This window comes from Aedes aegypti, chromosome 3 (assembly GCF_002204515.2).
Source record: "Aedes aegypti strain LVP_AGWG chromosome 3, AaegL5.0 Primary Assembly, whole genome shotgun sequence".
NCBI classification, from domain to species: Eukaryota; Metazoa; Arthropoda; class Insecta; order Diptera; family Culicidae; genus Aedes; species Aedes aegypti.
The window spans coordinates 323,492,755-323,513,084 of NC_035109.1; the positions used below are offsets into that span (position 1 = coordinate 323,492,755).

A 20,330-nucleotide genomic window follows, 5' to 3' on the forward strand; every position below is an offset into this window, starting at 1 on the left:
GTCGTCATAAGTAAAAAAAATTGTGCTTCTTCTCTTCAAGATGTTTGAGAAGAAGTTCGCGATCTTTAAGAGTTTCCGGCAAAACGCGACAGTCTCCTTTCTTTGCGATTTGGAAGAAAACCTTGATTCCCCTAATGGAGTTCAAGATCTCCTGCCTTAATCTCCCAAAATCGGAACAACTAACCACGATAGGCGACACTCTTTGCTTCCTCACTTGAATCAAAGAACCTGGGCTAGAGGCTGCTTCGATTTGGTGTTCGGAAAATTTGTCTAGAGCACCGAACTGATTGCTCATTTCGATACAATTATTCATTTCACCCTTGGAAGAAAGTTCGCATTCCGGAGAAACGTCCTTTTTTCCATTCTTGCCACGTTTAGTGACAGCTTTAAATCCCACTTTTTTGGAAGGAAGCTGTGAATTCAGAGATTCACCCTTCCTTTTGTTTGTTGTTGATACCATGTTTAGTTAATAAACGAAATAAGACGTGACCTCCTGAGAGATTTTTGCCAAGACGGTGTCCAAGAAGGATTACCACCGCTCGCTTTCGCCAACGGGTCCAACGACAAATCGAAGGCACGGGTCCAAACAAGGATCGTAAAGGGATTAGCACTGAAAAGTACTGTCTTATTGCTTTAGGTAGTTTAAAAAAAAAACTTCCAAGAGCAGAGAGAATTCGTGTACGCACAGCACGAAAGTACGATGCGTATTGTTTTTTATTTTCATAATGTTGTGCAATATATGTCGATCGATGTACAGAAAACCGATTCCGATTTAATTGATAAATTAAAAAGATATTGCATGTACAAGGTGTCCACTTTATAAAATAAACAGTCTTTATTGACAGTGTAGAGCTACGGGAACTTCTGTTGAGTGTTGAACTACCGTCAGTTAAAAACACCTAAATAAAGAAGATTGCTTCAGAACATCTGCTAGAAATTCACTCAGTAAATCTCTCAAAAATACGTCCCGGGTTTCAAGCTAAACTTAGTTCAAACATCTCGACGAAAAATAACAGCCGTAATATGGTTTCTGATTTTTATTTTACAGGATTTTTTGCACAAATTTCCTCTGTCATTCTGAGAAAATAATTCAGACAGTTCGTGTTGGGAAGAAGTACAATTTGGTGCGATAGACCAAAGATTTAGAACAGCATTCTCGATAGCAGCTTCAATACTAAATTTCATTTTATTTCACTTATAAATATATTTAAAATCTAGCTTGTTTATACGAACATTATGGTTATTTCATTCGCTTTATCCACAAACCATCCTCCTACCAACAATGATTTCTAAACAAAATACGCTTTCGCATCGTTGCCGGTTTCACAGCAGATTCCATCTCCAACAGTTCGTCTCCATTTTTGAATCTTTGATTTTGAGATCAGAACAAAGTTTCTCATATGAATAATATTAAATATTTTGAGGAAACCTTAAGACTTTCTTTAAAGCAATCAAACGATTTATTTCTTGACAAATCAACGCGATACGTTTTGGTTGTGATTTCTGTAGAGAATCTTACTATATTACTTGTAGTATTTGTGGTTAAATTTTTGACGATTTTTTGAAGGAACTCTCGAAATTTTCCGGATTCTCTATAAACATATTTGGGGAACTTCCCAAGAGAACCCCAGGGAGAATTCCTAGATCAAATCGTTGAACAAATTTTTGACGAAATCCCTAAGAAATACTTTGAGAAATATTTCGCAGCTTAAAATAAAAATATCCAGCTGAAATTCCTAAACAAATTTTAAAACTTCCGTTCTGGAAACTAGTTTGAGGAAACTGAATATTTGAAGAAATTCTTAAGATGGTGTTCAAATACAATTTAAGGCAAATTAGTTTGAAGAATCTTTTGAGCAATTTCTTTAGGTGTTCCTTTCTTAGGCAATGCTTGTCGATGTAACTAGTGAAATTAATTATCGAATCCTTGAAAAAATCCTGGAATCATTCTTGTAGTAGGTATCATTTGATTATTTTATCAGTTTCTGGTGATATTTCTCAAAATGATCATAGAGCGATGAGTTTGGTACACCGTAAAAGTTGCAGAAGAAAAATTAGAGGAGTAAGGAGCTCTGAATGAGTTCTTGGAGGATGTGTTAAAGGTATCCCTATAAAAAAATATATGAATTGCGTTTTATTAGGGATTTCCGCAGAAAATGCCAGGGATTTTTATAACATTTTTGAAGATATTTAGTTTTCAGGAGCAATTTGTAAAGGAATATCTTGAGTAGACCTGTTCATATTTGAGAACATGTCTGGAAATCTACCGGTCAAGCAGTATTCCGAATTCTCATGACAAGAACGATGTCTGGTCAAATTTTCAGCTCATTAGATAAAGATTTCAGTATGCTTCAAGTTAAAAATGTGTTTTTGGGCTTATTTCAAGGTTTGAAAAAACATAACTTGCATGTGGAAAATCTAAAACACTTGCTATTACCACTATTTGAAAGCTAATTCTATTCTGCTAAAGTTTGTCGAACACGCTAATAAGATTAAATTGAGTTTTAACACTGTTTGAGCCAGATTTGTTCTCCACAGTACCCAGAAATCACAGTTTTCTTAATATACATGGTATATCAAACACACATCGACATTATTTTTTTCTGGCCCTAGTCAACTGGAATCAAACATAATATATTTATTATTTTATCGATCATCAACAGCTTACATGTTGCTTAAGGCAATAAATTACAATAAATGCCCAAAGATCGAACATCGCATCGCAACCTGATAATAGTTAAATCATGCATGGCACATGTACCGAAAACGAATGAATTGAACAAGTTAGCATTGCTTTTTCTTTCCGGGTGATGATTGTTTTGATCGCATTTCACTAACCAGTTAGAATGATTTGAAAACAATCATCATCATCGACTGAGAAAAGGCAGTGCTAACGTGTTCATTTTTTTATATACTTTGAAGCTCACGGTTGTGCTCTTGGCTCACCCACAATGGATTTACAAATGGTCGGCGTTCTGTTAAACCGCACCAAGTGCCATTTTTCCCCAAATTGAGTTTTTTACACCAAAGGACTTTAATAATCATAACCTCTCTACCATAAAAACATCGAGTAATTTGAACCGTCCCTTGTAATCTTAGATCACAAATTTTCTTTGGAAGGACACGTAAAACGGTAATTTTGTGCAGCTGTAGTGAACCATAAACCAACGCATGTCATCAGAGGGAATTCATTTTTCAGATATAAAGCTATTTTTTTTACAATTACCTTTTATATCCTTACAATTTATCCATTCCAAGCAACTCATAGACATAGAGGTCTGTGAAATTGGACAGCAAATAAAAAAAATCAATATTGTTTCGGTGGAGTTGATCTATTGTCTTTGAAATTTTATTAAGTTTAAATTAACCATTTTTTCGGCACACAACAGCTAACAGTTAGACTTTGTGGAGAAATTTATATTTTTACAAATATCTGGTAATTTATGGCCATCAGAGGCGTTTGAAATCACTGTTGGCCTTAAGTGTTCGGAATATGAGTCAAATCGGTATATATATTTTATCATGATCACTAGATTTCCATCCTTGTTCCTGATGAACACTTCACGCATTGAACTGTGAACTTGATCAGCAAAATTTCACCAAATGGGAGCAACTTGGTGCGCAGAGTGAACTCATGGTTTTCTTCGATCATTAGAATCTATGTATGAACATGTATGAAATGTGCTTCATAATAACCTATTTTTTACTATTAATTTTCGAGAGATAAATGGTAACTTTGAACGGGATTGACTTTTAGATATGCATAGTCATCATGTCTGGCAAATAAAAATCCGAAATTTCTATGCAGGCATGCTTTTTAGTGAAAACACTCCCCGAAAACAGAGATTTTCAAGAACCTCGAGACACAAACTTCGTCTAAACTATGTTAAAACTTGCTCCAATCGTAAAATCGTGTTCGGCGAAAGTTCGTAGAATTGGATAAACTATTATGTAGAGGTATTTCCGGTAAGTTTCGATGTTTCGTTTGGTAGTTATGATTTATTTAAGCTTAGAAATAGCCCAAAAACACATAATTGATTTGAAGCACACCTAATTTTTCGCCAAATTGACTGAAATTTTGGCCAGAAGTTCATTTCGACATGAAAAATCAAAGTATGTGTTGACTGGGGAGTTTCCAGACATTTTTGAAAATACGAATAGGTCTAATCCTGAGGAATAACCTGCCCCCTGCCTACGCTCATGTCATATAAGGCAGCACTAGTCATCAGACCCCATGTAATGCATTTACACGGTTCAATTGTCTTTCTCGTGAAACGCAGGAGAAATGTCGTAGAAGTGCCATGTAAGCAAGATAAAATTCAATTGAAGACGATGGCTTTCATTGCATTAAATGGGGGTGCCACGTATTATTGGAGTCCATCAGCATCATATGATTCACACGTTGCGTTCGGGTGTGTTCCATTTAGAAGCACCCCGGCAGTTAATGGAATTAATGGTGCTGGAATTGAATCACACTTTGAAGGCGGCAAACGCTGGTCATTCATGGCATATTTTGAGGGAGCGAACGAGCCGCGACTGATGGGATTAATGGACATTTATGGGTCTTGTTTCTCTCGAGTGGTGTGATTATGCGGTTTGACTAATTTGTAGTTAACTTGTTGATGGTGGCCTGATGATGGCGGTGGTGCAGTCGCAGTGAGAGGGAGAGAATATAATTAGGTTAAGTCAATTGGACAGATGGGTGTTAGTTTTTTCAATGAACGACTTGCTTGGACTTGTAGAAAAAACTGTTTGCTTTATTATCTAGCAAGATATTGAATGTTCGTCTTTTTAATGTGGATTATCGCATGGAACAGCCCAGTATGATGGCCACATCTGATTAAAGTACTTTTACGGATCAAAATGAAGAGAAAAACATTTTAAAAGACAATCACATTTATAGTAGACTCGTGGTTGATTGCACGGAATGATCGTCCTTAAACGATGACCACAGATTTTCACCTTATGTTTTAATCCTTCATCATTTACTTCCCATTCTAATCCAGTCATCAACCAAAACAGATATCACAACCACTCCAACGTTGGAACCCGATAATCTTGTACCAATCTGCTGTTCTCGAAAATTGACCAACGACCACCGCTTCACCGGACGATGCCAACCTCATCGAGCAGTTCCTGACAAACATGAGTCGGGAAAATGGGTTGAGCGAACATAAGAAGAATGCGAGTTTCCAGCAAAGCACTTTCTCCTCGACGGACCGATTTCGGACGATGACGACAACGACGATGACCACGCTAAGACTAATGGGTGTTATCTAATCCTGCTTCATCAATTTGGATTAATTTTCCTTTTTCGGTTATTTTGGAAATGTTACCCGGGAAAGGTGATGATGTATGCTTTGATTGGTGGGCGTGTGTGGGTGGGGGCGGTGATCATTAAAATTTGACCACTCTGAGCCAAAAGCTTATTTTTCCCTTCCAGGAGGATGCGCTACTGCTTCGAGGAACACATCCGTAGGGGAGACTGGGGAAACTTGATGCCATGTATCTAATGTGGCTGTAGCTCTGTTGGGAAACAATAATTTGACGAGATTTCTTCACAGGCTCTCAAGAAAACATGTTTTATACGATTATACATAATTAAATGGTTCTAAATAGCGTTGAAAGTACTCCCAACATTGTTCTTCTAATGTCATATATGACAAAGCGTTTCAAAAAGTTATATTACACTTGATCACGTTTTGAACGCATGTATTGATGTAAGGTAACTGAAATTGGAAAAATGTTATTAAATATTGTTTTAATATCTGATTCCTCCATTGTTACTATAGAAGATCTTCTTAAGTTTTATTCAAAGGTGCATTTCGAAATTTTTGAAGATAATTGTATAGAACCCAAAAACATGACGTCGATTTTTATACACACTAAGAAAAAAACTAATATTACATATGACGTAAACTTGAAATTGACGTTAATTTGATGGTGTTTGAACTTAAAAATACGTCATTCTTGTAAAATTACTTCCGATGCGACTATTTTTTTTATTGTTCGGACAATATTCAGTTCAATGTGACGGAAAATTACGTCATTATAATATAAATTTACGTAATTTTACTTGCTGTAATATGTCTGGTATATCTCCAATCTCCCCTACCGATACCGGAGTGGAAGCAATAGACGATTTTCGAATTTTGCAAGGGGTTCCTTCGCCAGCTTTTTTCTGCTTGTCATAAGAGAATACTCCTATCTAACCTCGTTTCCCAAACCATAAATCTTCGAAAGAGGTGTCCGGTTGTTGTTTGTCCTCTGGTGCGATGGGATGGTGGTAAGGGTACGTACGATACTATCCTAAGTATCTGTATATGCGATTATGAAAGGTGGGCACCGACAAAGCATAATGGCCGTAGTCTATCGCACAGCATTTTGCCCGGTGGATATGAATAATTCGCAAATTAGAAAAAGTCACTTTTGTGCAATATCGATGACTTGTACGACGCCAGTCGATTGTGAAGAGTGTGGGATTCGTTTACGATGCCGACTCTAGGGCTTTTAGCGTGCCGGTTGGATTGAATGCGATATAAAGCTGGACCCAAGAGGTGCGGGGGGGCATTTGAATAGTGGTGCTCCGGGGAATAAAATCATAAATGATTATCAATAAAGCTCAGTACTCGGGGCTCGTAATGTGAAAGAGATGTTCACATTATGGAAAATATGTAGTGAGGGATAATGATGCAGCATTGTTTGAAATATACGTTGACATTTACAACCAAATTGAACTAAAATCATCCTTATGTTTGTTGGAGAGGTGATACTTACGCATGATGTTGCTAAACAGATCCTCCGCGTATCCTTGGGAATCTTTGAAGCCACCTATCAGCTGTAGTTCGATTCGGCCCTCTGGATAGCCGAAGGCAAGTTCCTGGACGCGGGCAACCATCGTTGAAACAGCCTCGTCGGTACCGGTGCCATCGAGGTGAGCAAGCGCTACCGCGCCGGAACCTGTAAAAGGATAAGCAGTATTTGTTGTAGAAGAGAATATAAATACAGTAGTAGCTCATCATAGCGACGTCGTAAGGGACTTCCTTTATACAGAGATGTCGCTATAAATGATGTGCTTATAAAACATTTAAATGTCGTTATATAGAAGAGAAATCCCATTTATATGTCCAATGTTATTTTTAAGAAATCATTGCACAATAGCACAAAAAAATTGCAATAATTATCGAATTGGTTATTGATATTTAAGGGGTTAAGTAGATTTTGTATTGTGTTAGGGTAATGCAATAATCGCTGTTTTCAACGGCCAAAGTCTCAAATAATCTGAATATGCATCCTATAAGTTTGGTGTTAGCGTTAGCGTAGTAACGGTATACTTCGTAGATTGGCTACTAGTTATACAGTCGCCTCTCCACATCTCGATGCTCTATATCTCGATATCTCTCCTTATGTCGATGATTTCTTCGGTCCCTTCAGGTGAAGATGAATCGAAGCCAAGCCTCAAATTTTCAAGAACACGAATCTGGAGATCTAAACATCCATTTAGGCTGAAAACTTAATCGATTGATCACTACCTGATAATGACCAATTGATTAAGTTTTCAGCTCAAACGGGTGTTTGGTTCTCCAGATCCATGCTCTTGAAAATTTGAAGTTTGGCTTCGATTTATCTTCACCTTCAGTCTGCATACATTGTATCTCTCCTTATCTCGATATCTCCATATCTCGATGTGTTTCTGTTGATTGTTTGTTCCCAATTTTCTCTCCATATGTCGATATGACCAGTATCATTGGTTACTAGACCAAAGTTTTGGGATTCAAAACAAATTAGGAGCGCAAAATGGCATCTGTTTGTTTATTACTTTCTTGGCAATGGAGTGTTTTTCAATCTAGTACTCATAAAAAATTTGTTCTTTGTATCGATCTCTCCCTATCTCGATGGTCCCTTCGATATCGAGATGTGGAGAGGCGACTCAGTGCTGGGAATGGTACCGTATTGATTCATATTACGGACACTTAAGGCCTCAGTGAAGTATTACCCAGCAGAGAGCATACAAAATAAATCATTCTGTATGATTATAGCGTTATCAAGCGTTGGAAGCCCTTAACTTTCGAATGGTGGGTAAAGAACTCGCTTCCGCAACTTGAATAATTTTTAATAAATCAAAATGTGTGGCCTTTTAATGATTCTTATTCCGGACGCTTCCTCACTTTTGCCTCATACTCCGGACACTTTGATTCGAATTCCGGACAGCTCATGATAATCATTAATGGAACAGTCAAATCATTAATTGAAATCGTCAAACCACTAAAAAGACATCTAAGGTAGTTGGGCATTATAAATTTTCAAAAATATTTATGGAAAATGCTTACTAAAACGAGCCTTGAAATCGAGAACTGTTTAACGGCAAAAATTGAAACATTTCGTGTGAAATGTTTCCCATACAAAGTAGAGTGTCCGGAATTTGAAGCTGTCCGTAATATGAATCAAAACGGTAATAGTAGTAGGCTTGAATTTCGCGAAAATCACGTGGCTCTCTCACTACAGTAGTTTAAAATCGTGAATCTCATCAAGTAGCCTATATTGGATACATGAATTTCTCTAAATCAGTAGTGTCAATGAAGGCTCTAAATGCGGGACATGCAGCGGGAAATAGAACATTTTTCTATAGTAATTTTGGGTTGCCCTTAGCAACGGGTGTTTTGCAATTTTCAAGGCTTTTTGCCTACAGCAGCGATGGGCGTGAGTTTCACTGGCTTCGCTGACTGTGATTGGCTTTGTTTGACTACTGTAGAGTGAATTTCGGATTTTTTCCCAACCCTGGGCGACTGTACTACTCTATTTTATATTAAATTTAGGAGAGGGATTATTAGAGTATGTTTAAAACTACAAATTGAACTTTAACACTTCACTTTTTTGCAAAAAAAAAAGAAAAATAAAATACTAAAATCACTAGTAAGGCGAGTGAATACCTTTAAACTCTAATATGTGCTGCTTATCTTGACAGATAGGCCTATTTCGTCTGCGACTCACAGACTTCTTCAGTGTCGAGTGCTCGCAGGCATTTGGATTGGTCTAGTTCACCGGTGGGTAAGTCAATTCGAGCACACGCACATACATCAAAACCACAACCTGCAACACTTAACGTTCAACGCTCCGTCATCGAAATCATCGTCATCATCGAAACTTCAAAAGCAGTTTTTCTACTCAAAACTAAACATTATACGATGACAATGTGTTCACTGGGTTTTGGTTGGAGAACAGAATACAGTGAACACATTTTCCTGCAAATATTCTGGAACGAAAAAACTGCTTTTGAAACTTCCGAAATCAATGACGGATCCTGCCCCCTTAATTCAGCTTTGATTTTTTTTTAATAAAGATTGGCCTACATTGGTTTATTTCTCTTCATCGTTGCTCTCTTTGGGTTATTGCTGAAAATTAATTCTCTTATCGTGACATATTTTTGTGCTGTAGTATCACTATATCATGCTTCGTTAACAAGATATATTACAGATTTATTTAATTTAGCGATGTTATTAGCACAGAGAAACAGACACTTAGAACACTTAGAACAAATCGCGATCAAAATCATAGTCGCGAAAACATGTACGCCCAATGCTAAAACACTGTAGGTGGCCGATGGACCAACAGGTGGCGGTAGTGTGTAAACGTCAAACACGAACAAAAACGACGCGAGCGCTGCGGGTGGTCGATTGATTACCTACCATATATTCGAATCGAACGTTCAAAAGTTGTTCGATGAACAGCAGTGAGAGTGTGACGTCTGTTTGTCTGTGTTATTAGCAAAAGAAAGGATTGATGAAGAGAAATCGCTCATGTCCATTAGGCCCTATTGAAGTAACAGAGCAAACTTATTGTCGCCTTCAGGAATGTGTCAAACCGCAAGGTGTTACTCTCACCCAACCTCTATCACACATACTACCATGCCGTATCTCACAAAACATTCATTTCCACATGCTTTCGAAACATCCATCCGTTTCATGCCACAATTACTCAATAAGGCAATCCATGAGCCAACTGCGATCAGCTGGTTTTCTGTTTACCACGAGCTTTTGATGTTTCGCGTTCGGAGTGACCGTTCAATTACAAAGGAAAATGTTAACCTCTGATAACACATGGTTTGTATAGTGGTTATCACGTCCAATGGTATGGGTGCCCTAGTGTAGATGTAGTTGTGAACCTTAGAAGAAAACAATATGCACTCTGTCTCGAAAAACACCCAGAATCCGTGTGTAATTTTTTCAAATTGGGTAATATTTCCATATGCATTTTGATGAGTCTGGAAAGTGTGTGCAAGTTTCTTTGAAGGAAACAAAAACAAACTGTGTATGACGAGCGTATGCTAGTCTACGTGTGTTCAAATGTCACTAAGCTCTATACCATCACACTTAAAAACGACATCGCTGTTCGGTAATTTATTTTATGGTCTTCGATCAGTAAACCACAAAAAATACTGAGATTTCAGCACTCTTTGTTGAAACTACTAATTTTCAATAATATTTTTCCTAATTTACTGAACTCAGTAAACGATTATCCTGATAAGACCGCTAAATTACAAATTCGCCGAGAAAGAGCAAAAAGTCAGTGAAATGATAGTACTGACTAATCAGTATCGATTATTTCTACCAAGTTTTTGTTAATATGAAATGAAAACAATAAACAACGTTTGCTATCTGTCAAGTCAAAAAAAAAAAACTCCTGCAATAGCATGTTTCCTGATGAAAATTTCCATTTTCTTGGAGGAAATCTCATTTCATTAATATTTAAAAACATCCAGCTCTGTTGTATCCAGTTGCAACTCATGGTAAGTAATCGGAAATTTATTGATGAATAAAAATCACAACGGTCTTCCGACAATGTTTGTGCAGCTGAACTCACACGAAGCTGAACAATGTGTTTAATTGGTGCTTGGATTGCGCAGCGACATGAGCTTTGTATCCAAAACTTACGGAAGGACGCTCCGATTCTGTTGGGCATCATATTCGTTATGATTTTTCAATCCTAGCTTGTAGGGCAACGTATCCCAAACTTTTCTCGACGAGCCAGCTTGCCGGAAGCTAGATTGGGCAAGTCTCTGTCCAGCCAGGCTGCCATGTAAACCGAATGTGAGAAGCGTTGGGAGGAAATGTTTGAACATCAGTTTCCTAACATGGGATGAACTGAAGCATAAAAACGAGAATGATGAAATTATTATTATTATGTGCATGTTGAGAACAACCCGTAGTACTAAAATCGTTTAACTGAAAAATCAGGAAACAAAGGTAAATAAAAATACCGAGAAAGGCAGTAACGTTCCGCAAAAATGTTTACTGACTTAGTCGGTACTTTTTTGACAGTTCAACATTTTCTGGCTTTTCGGAGTTTTCGGTACTTATAAAACATTACCGACTAAACTCTGCTGTTCAAAAACCCAGTAAAATTTTACCGACTTCGGTAATAAAATCTAGGTGTGCTGTTGTTTTGGATGCATGCACACTTATAGCTGTCAGTCCTATGGCGGAAAGTCCTCATGGATAGCCTTATAGAACCATCTAAAATTCACTCATTTAGTAAGTATTCATAGTATAGCACAAAATTACCGTTTTCACTGCAACCTACACAAAGGTAATTGCGGAACAAATAAAAAGTAATCGGAATGCAAAACCAACATTTGTCAACCCATTCTGGGTGGGTAGAAATACTACATCTTCCATTCACTGCAGTGAGAAAGCATGCACAAAAACTGATTTTTACACGCTCACGCACACAGACAATACATTAAAGATACTCCCTTGATTTCGGCGATCCGGTAGCCATATTGCTCATCACTGTTCCACAATTTTCAATCCACAATTCTCGCGAAACATTACTAAAGGACCTATGTACAAATGAGAGATTCTCTTCTCTCTCGCTTCTTCTTCTTTCTGGCGTTACTTCCTCACTGGGACAGAGCCTGCTTCTCAGATTAGTGTTCTTATGAGCACTTCCACAGTTATTAACTGAGAGCTTACTATGCCAATGACCATTTTTTTGCATGTGTATATCGTGTGTGACATGTGCATTCAACATGTCATTCCTATTCCTACATTTTAGCATATCCAGCAAACCACACCAGTGGAAACATGCGATCGTAAATTACCGTCATAGGCATTGAACCATCAGTTCAATGCCTGTTCAAAATAGTCAGCACTTATGGCAACTGCCAGAAGTGTCGGGTAACAATTTATTGAACCATGCTGTTGCCATCCGCAGGCATGGCCCTTTTTGGAATACTCTATCTTTCTCTTTTCCGCATGCATCGATCACTGATAGGTGATCGCCTACATGCTGTTTCACATAGATCGAAGCTTCGAGTGTCTCCAGTAGGACCTTGTAACAAATCAATTTGAAATAAAGAATCATTCTTCACTGGAAAGCGCGAGAGTTCATACCTCTAGTGATGACAATCGTCCAAGTAGTGAATGAACGTTACATGGCGAACCGTAACTAGTCGAATCTGTTAAGTGTTGTGTTCAAGATGGAGAAAAATACGAAATTAGGACTTTGTTTAGTGCTTATCTGTGTCGCAAGTGGGTTCATGTTAATTGAATTTTTATCTGCTTACCTCAAAGATATGAAAGCGATAAATGATATGGCTAAAAACGCCATCCACTAGAAAAGTGATTCCCCCAGACAATGGAATTTGGACCATTGAAACTCGAACGCAAAGCAAATTAGTGAAAGAACAAAGCCCCAAAATGGGCAAAACTAATTCGAAATCGGACGTTGTACATAACGCGGATCCTCAGATCCGAATCGTGAATAATCAAGAAATTCATAGTGAGTTCCACGAAGAACATGCAATCAAGCTGAACATTATTCTGGTGGTTGTATCGGCTCAGCTTATTTTAGTTGTGTACAAAATGTGGCGCAGAAGAGTACAGCAAAAAGCTATTAGAAAAATTAAATCTATCGCGGAACTAGACAAAGTCTAGTACAAAATCGAACAAATAAAGACAATTTGCAAGTGCGCGGAACGACCCTATGGTATCTTAATGATTCCTGATAAGGTGAGGAGAATAATAACCTGAACCAAAACGAGCGTTGAGGAGCGCGCCTCCCTCGTTCGTCATCAACGCGAAGAACAACTCATCAATGGGCGTTGAGGAGTGCGCCTCCGCCCCAGCAAACGAGTGTTGAGGAGTGCGCCTCCACCGTTAGGCAGAATTAGCTGTAATCTATGTAAGTAAATTTTGCCTGTAAACAATTGTAACCAACAAAACAAAAAAACAAATTGTCCATCAATGGAAGAATTGTTTATCAAGTTAAAAAACGTTTTATTAAATTTAAAAAAAAGCACCAAATCGTCGATACTCAGCGACGCATTTAATAAGAGTATCGAAGTTAAGTAAAATATTATACAACAAAATTATAGCTAATCTAGTGAATTATTCAGTAAGTGAACAGACAATTTACAAAGAATCAGCTTCCAAGATTTTCACAGAAATCAGTGAAATTTTAGACACTAAATTGGGTGTACCATCGAAAACATTACCATCCTTCAAAATATTGTGTAAAGTTATATGCATATTTTTTTAAATCTTATAATAGAATCAAAATGACTTCTATAGCTGAAACAATTAAAATCGTGGCAGCACTTGTTCCGCAATACAGCGGATCGGTGGATAAACTACCAGCTGTTATATCTGCGCTTACTGCTCTGAAATCGCTTATTACGAACGATAAAAGGGCAGCGGCGATTCAAGTCGTGCTATCACGTTTCGATGGCAAAGCGCGCGCCGCGGAAGGTGACAATCCTGCTACAATAGATGCAATAATAGACATACTGAAAGATAAGTGTGACAAAAGACCACATCCGGAAACGGTAGTGGCAAAGCTGAATGCAGCAAAACAAACCGGTGACATAAGTCAGTTTGCGCAACAAATAGAAACGCTCACTACGGAGTTAGAAAAGTGCTACCTGGCAGAAAATGTCCCGGTTAACACTGCTACTAACCTAGCCACAAGAGCCGGTGTAAAAGCTCTCACTGCTGGTATTCGCAGCAGTGAAACTAAAATGATTTTAAAAGCAGGACAATTTAACACGTTATCTGCTGCAGTTGAAAAGGCTATCGAAAACGAACCAACCAAAGAGCCACAGAGCATTTCGCAAATGATGTATGCGAAAAGAGGTAGTTTTCAGTCACGTGGTAGAGCAAATACCAGACAAAATCATAATCGTGGATTTAATAGAAATAATAATGCCCAAAACAATTACAACCAGAGCCGAAACAATTTCAATAGGTTCCAAAATAATTTTTACCGTGGGCAGCAAAACACGTTTCACTCTCGAGGAAACCCGAGAGGAAGAGGAAGACACATCGGTCATTCGACTTACTATGCACATACACAGTACACTCCAGAAAATGCTCAAGAAAGGCAACAACTAATTCCTACGTATCAAATGCAGCCTACACAGCATTTTGCGGTCCAACAACCTCAAAACGTACAAAATAATAGTGATATCCACCCTTTAGGGGTACCACTCGGGCGGCATATACAATAAATGTGACCGCCACCAACTACGTACAGCTAATGCTCGATATGACAGATTCCCAATCTTCATTCATTGTTGATTGTGGCTCGGACATATCGATTATAAAAGCTAACAAAATTAGGAAAACACAAATTTTTTATCCCTCTGACAAATGCGATATAATCGGAATAGGTCAAGGTAATACAAGCACAATAGGAACAACGCATGCAAATTTACTAATCAATGGCATATTAATACCACACAAATTCCACATAGTAGAGAAAATTTTTCCTATCCCCACCGATGGTATTTTAGGGAGAGATTTTCTCGTAACTTACAATTGTAAAATAGACTATGAGTCTTGGTTACTGCATATACCTATGAACTCAGAAACGTTAGAATTGCCAATTGTGAATAATTTTCAACGCCAAACTATCATCCCCGCCAGATGTGAAATCATCCGAAGACTCAATAATACAAATTTAGCAGAAGACAGCGTGATTTTTTCCCAAGAAATTTCAGATGGTGTATTTTGTGCAAATTCAATTGTAAGCAAGAACAGTTGTTTCATTAAGTTTATAAACACGACTAACAATGATTTCATATTACCATTAGGATTTACACCAAAACATGCCCCTTTAGCGAAATACCACTATTATGCCTCAAATGATGTACCATGCGACGAAATGAGAAAACAGAAACTAAAAAATGAAATTATAACACAACATTTAGAACCTAATATTAAACAAAAAGTTGAAACCCTGTGTCAAGAGTTCAACGACATATTTTCACTTGAAAACGATATTTTGACTCATAATAATTTCTATGAACAAAATATACAGCTTAACAATGAAAAACCGGTTTATATCAAAAATTATCGAACACCGGAAAGCCAAAAATCTGAAATTAATGCACAGGTCGAAAAAATGCTAAATGAAAAAATCATTAAAAACTCAACTTCACCATTCAACTCACCGATACTATTGGTTCCTAAAAAGTCCTCACCAGACGAGAAAAAATGGCGTTTGGTGATTGATTTCCGGCAGTTAAACAAACTAATAGTACCAGATAAATTTCCACTTCCCCGTATTGATGATATTCTAGATCATTTAGGTCGAGCAAAATATTTTACTACACTTGATCTCATGTCCGGATTTCATCAAATACCTTTAGATGAAAACTCCAAAAGTTATACAGCCTTCTCCACCGACAAGGGACATTTTGAATTTAATAGACTCCCTTTCGGACTAAACATCAGCCCAAATTCATTTCAACGTATGATGTCCATCGCTTTGAGCGGACTACCACCGCAATGTGCATTTCTCTATATTGAGTACATCATTGTGGTAGGTTGTTCCGTGAATCACCACATTACAAATTTATATAAAGTATTTCAACAATTAAGAAAATTTAATCTTAAATTAAACCCGAAGAAATGTAATTTCTTCAAAAATGAAGTGACGTATCTCGGACACAACATTTCAGAAAAAGGCATACAGCCTGATAAAACAAAATATTCCGTCATCTCAAACTATCCTGTACCCAAAAACGCTGATGACGTACGGCGATTTGTTGCGTTTTGCAACTACTATCGTCGGTTCATCAGAAACTTTGCAGAAATAACTAACCCACTGAACAAATTATTACGAAAAAACACGCCATTCAAGTGGAGCGAAGAATGTGAGAATTCATTCGCCACATTAAAAAGCAAGTTAATCTCACCACAAATTTTACAATTCCCTGATTACGAAAAGGATTTCATCATAATTACAGACGCCTCAAAACTTGCTTGTGGTGCAGTACTTGCTCAAGTTCATGATGGATTCGAATTGCCAGTCGCATTTGCAAGCAAAGCATTTACGAAAGGCGAATCAAATAAATCAACGATAGAGCAGGAACTGACTGCAATACATTGGGCGGTCAATCATTTCAGACCATACATATATGGTAGGAAATTTACTATACGTACAGACCATCGACCCTTGATATATTTGTTTCCGCTTAAAAATCCTTCTTCTAAACTAACTCGAATGAGATGGGATTTAGAAGAATATAATTTTGAAGTAGAATACATCAAAGGAAAGTCCAATGTGTTATCAGATGCGTTATCGAGAATACAAATTACCTCTGATTCTCTGAAACAAATGTTTATAGTCACAAGATCAATGACAAAACGAAAAGATACCAAAAATTCTGACCTTTCTTCACAGAAGCCTGATCAACTTCACGTGTACGAAGCTCTGAACAATTTGGAATCATTCGATTTGCCAAAACAAACTTTCTCATACAATATAAATAAAACGTGTGTATATATGACCATTTATGATAAGAAATTTCGGAAGAGGTTATCTCCAGGGATAGCACTCGCATTGGAAAAACCCGGAAAAACTAAGTTAAACCTTGAAAACATACTACAAATTATCGATGGCAGGCCTGCCGATAACACAAATATTATGGGAACAATCCCGAAAAAGCTAGCAATACAGAAAAACGACATTATTTTTAAACATATCAATATAAACAGTTTCAAAACAATAGGTAATGCTGTTCTTAGGAACGCTACCATATTAATTTATGAAAAGCCTGTTGAAATATCAATAGTAGCAGAAATGAACGGTATATTGAAACAATACCATAACTCCCCAACAGGAGGTCATCCAGGAATAAACAGACTATATAAAAAACTCAAATCGTTGTATTCTTGGCCAAACATGAAACAGACGCTTACAGATTACGTCAACTCATGTGAACTTTGTAAAATTAATAAACACGCGATACCAGTAAAAACGCGTGCTGTAGTAACGACTACACCTAACAAAACTTTTGAAGTTGTGTCCATTGACACCATCGGACCGTTTGCACTCACTGAAAAAGGAAACCGCTATGCAGTAACATTGCAATGCGATCTTTCCAAGTACGTGATTGCGATTCCTGTCCCAGACAAATCAGCTGCTTCAATAGCTAAAGCAGTTGTAGAAAAATGCATTCTTATATATGGACCAATGAGTTGCATAAAAACGGACCAAGGAACCGAATACAAAGGCGTATTCGATGAAGTATGCAAATTACTGCAGTTAAACCATACTTGTTCGACCGCTTACCACCCCCAAACGATTGGTGCTGTAGAGCGCAACCATAAATGCTTAAACGAGTATTTAAGGATCTTCGCTAATGATCGTACACATGATTGGGATGAGTGGTTAGCATTTTATTGCTTCGCATATAACACAACCCCAAACACAGACCATGACTACACCCCGTTTGAAATTATTTTTGGTAAAAAACTTAACACTTTTAAAATCAGTGAAAATCTACAAGTTGATCCACACTACAATCTAGATTCTTACGTAAACGAATTAAAATTCAGACTTCAAGTTACACATGCCAATGTTATACAAACAATAATTAACAAAAAAGAACAACGAACAAATAAAATAAATGACAAAATTAAATCTACAGATTTGAAGATAAATGATACAGATAAATGATATTTACAGATTCAAAATAGACATAAGCTACAACCAGTTTATGCTGGTCCTTATAAAATAATCCAACTACGAGAATCAAATGCAATAATTAAAGACAGTAATAATAAAACAATGGAAGTACATAAATCAAGACTTGTATTGAAATAAATAACTATAATATATAATAAATACAGAAGAGAGATGCTCCCACCTTTTCCTTAAGGGGAAGGAGAGTATTAGGAGAGATAACATAATATACATTTTGGAAAATAATTGGATTATAAAACATATTTTCGAGATAATAAAATTCAAAAATAATAATAACAATTGTGAGAGACATTTGAAGCTGAACCTTTCTATATAATAATCCTTTCTCGCCCGTAGGGGAATGGTGTGACATGTGCATTCAACATGTCATTCCTATTCCTACATTTTAGCATATCCAGCAAACCACACCAGTGGAAACATGCGATCGTAAATTACCGTCATAGGCATTGAACCATCAGTTCAATGCCTGTTCAAAATAGTCAGCACTTATGGCAACTGCCAGAAGTGTCGGGTAACAATTTATTGAACCATGCTGTTGCCATCCGCAGGCATGGCCCTTTTTGGAATACTCTATCTTTCTCTTTTCCGCATGCATCGATCACTGATAGGTGATCGCCTACATGCTGTTTCACATAGATCGAAGCTTCGAGTGTCTCCAGTAGGACCTTGTAACAAATCAATTTGAAATAAAGAATCATTCTTCACTGGAAAGCGCGAGAGTTCATACCTCTAGTGATGACAATCGTCCAAGTAGTGAATGAACGTTACACGTGTGGCAGGTACGAAGATACTCTATGCCCTGGGAAGTCGAGAAAATTTCCAACTCGAAAAGATCCTCGACCGGTGGGATTCGAACCCACGACCCTCAGCTTGGTCCTGCTGAATAGCTGCGCGTTTACCGCTTCGGCTATCTGGGCCCCTCTCTCGCTCTCTTTCGTTAATAACAGTGGATTTCTAAAGCTTTTGGGAAGTTTTTCACTACAGATCGAAAGGCAATTTCCTTGACTAGCGTTTCATACAAAAACGCAACAAAAGAGGTTAATGTGACTCAGTTATTGATCAAAGCGAAAGTAAACAAAGAGAGCCTCTCATTTGTACATAGGTCCTTTAGTAATGTTTCGCGAGAATTTCTTCTATTAGAACTTCACACATTTAAAAAAAAATTGATTAACTTAAAGAAGGAACATAAAGAAACATTTATTTCAAGGCAAAATCATCAAGAAATTCACTTTAAACAACAGACACCCATATTCAACGTTATCACATGACCAGAGTTGCCATTCCTCCTATGCATCCTAGAGGTTTAGTGTCCTCCAGAAAGTATTTTGGTATAACTTGTGCTACATTTTGACTCCTTAGGATTTGATCTACAGTCAAACCTCCATAATTGGATGTTCCATTACTCGATATCGAGACATGGAACCACACTAAAAATTAAAAAAATCGTGGTTATTACATATGACGGTTCCCTTAAAACAGCATTCCAAACAATATTTGTTCCACGACTTGATATTTCCATGAGTCGATTCCATGACCTCCATGACGGTTTGACTGTATATAAGTTACAACTGAGCAATTCTCGCTGAAACCAGGCCGCCATCGGCACCCATCGTTAGAATTCCAATTTTATGTCTCTGACCGCTAGCTTTCGATAAAACTTAAGGGTGGTCCTTTTTGTTTTCTCAAATTGGTGGACCCCTCGTACGCCAGCTAGCTAAACAGTTTGCAAAAAAGCTCATTTTTTTATAAATCTTGGATATTTCTTCACGTGATATGTCTCATATTTCCCTTGGAACACATACCAAACTTAATGGCATCGTATAGAGAAAGGATATAGCTTTCATTTGAAGTTAAAAAAAATCCGGCGACCATTTTGAATTTGGCCGCCATCTTGAATTGTGTTAGAAAAATCGTTTTTTCACCATTAGCGCACCGCTCGTTTTGAATTCTGAGATCACCATCAGAAAGCTGAGGAAAAATTGCGTAAGATAGGCTACAGAAACTAGGTGTGCAATGGTATTTACCCTATGAAATGAACGATTTTCTCAAACATGTTCCACGATTTTGACGTATATGGCGAGTGCAATCAATGCAAACATCATTTTTGGTACAACAAAGATACAAGTTTTCAATAGTTGGTGTATTTTTCGAGTCAGATGAAGAATAGGAGTATTATTTAAAGTGATAAAATCTGGCGGCCATCTTGGATTTTGACGCCATCTTGGTTTTAAGTAGTAGAATGAGTTTTCACCTTGATAACACTCACATGTTGAATTTTAATGCCACCGTTACACTTACTATTCTTTTTGTTCTTCTTTTTCCTGACGTTACGTCCCTAC

At 37.4% G+C, this 20,330-nt stretch overlaps 1 protein-coding gene across 2 annotated transcripts in view; it reads right to left on the reverse strand.

Moving 5' to 3' along the window:
* The window catches only part of LOC5565729 (protein N-terminal asparagine amidohydrolase), a 162,367-nt gene that overhangs the window by 4,996 nt on the left and 137,041 nt on the right, over nucleotides 1-20,330 (reverse strand). For both annotated transcript variants that reach the window (XM_021855323.1, XM_021855324.1), the window contains exon 5: nucleotides 6,778-6,960. In XM_021855323.1, the coding sequence (XP_021711015.1) occupies nucleotides 6,778-6,960 (183 nt within the window). The remainder of the gene's footprint in view (nucleotides 1-6,777; nucleotides 6,961-20,330) is intronic.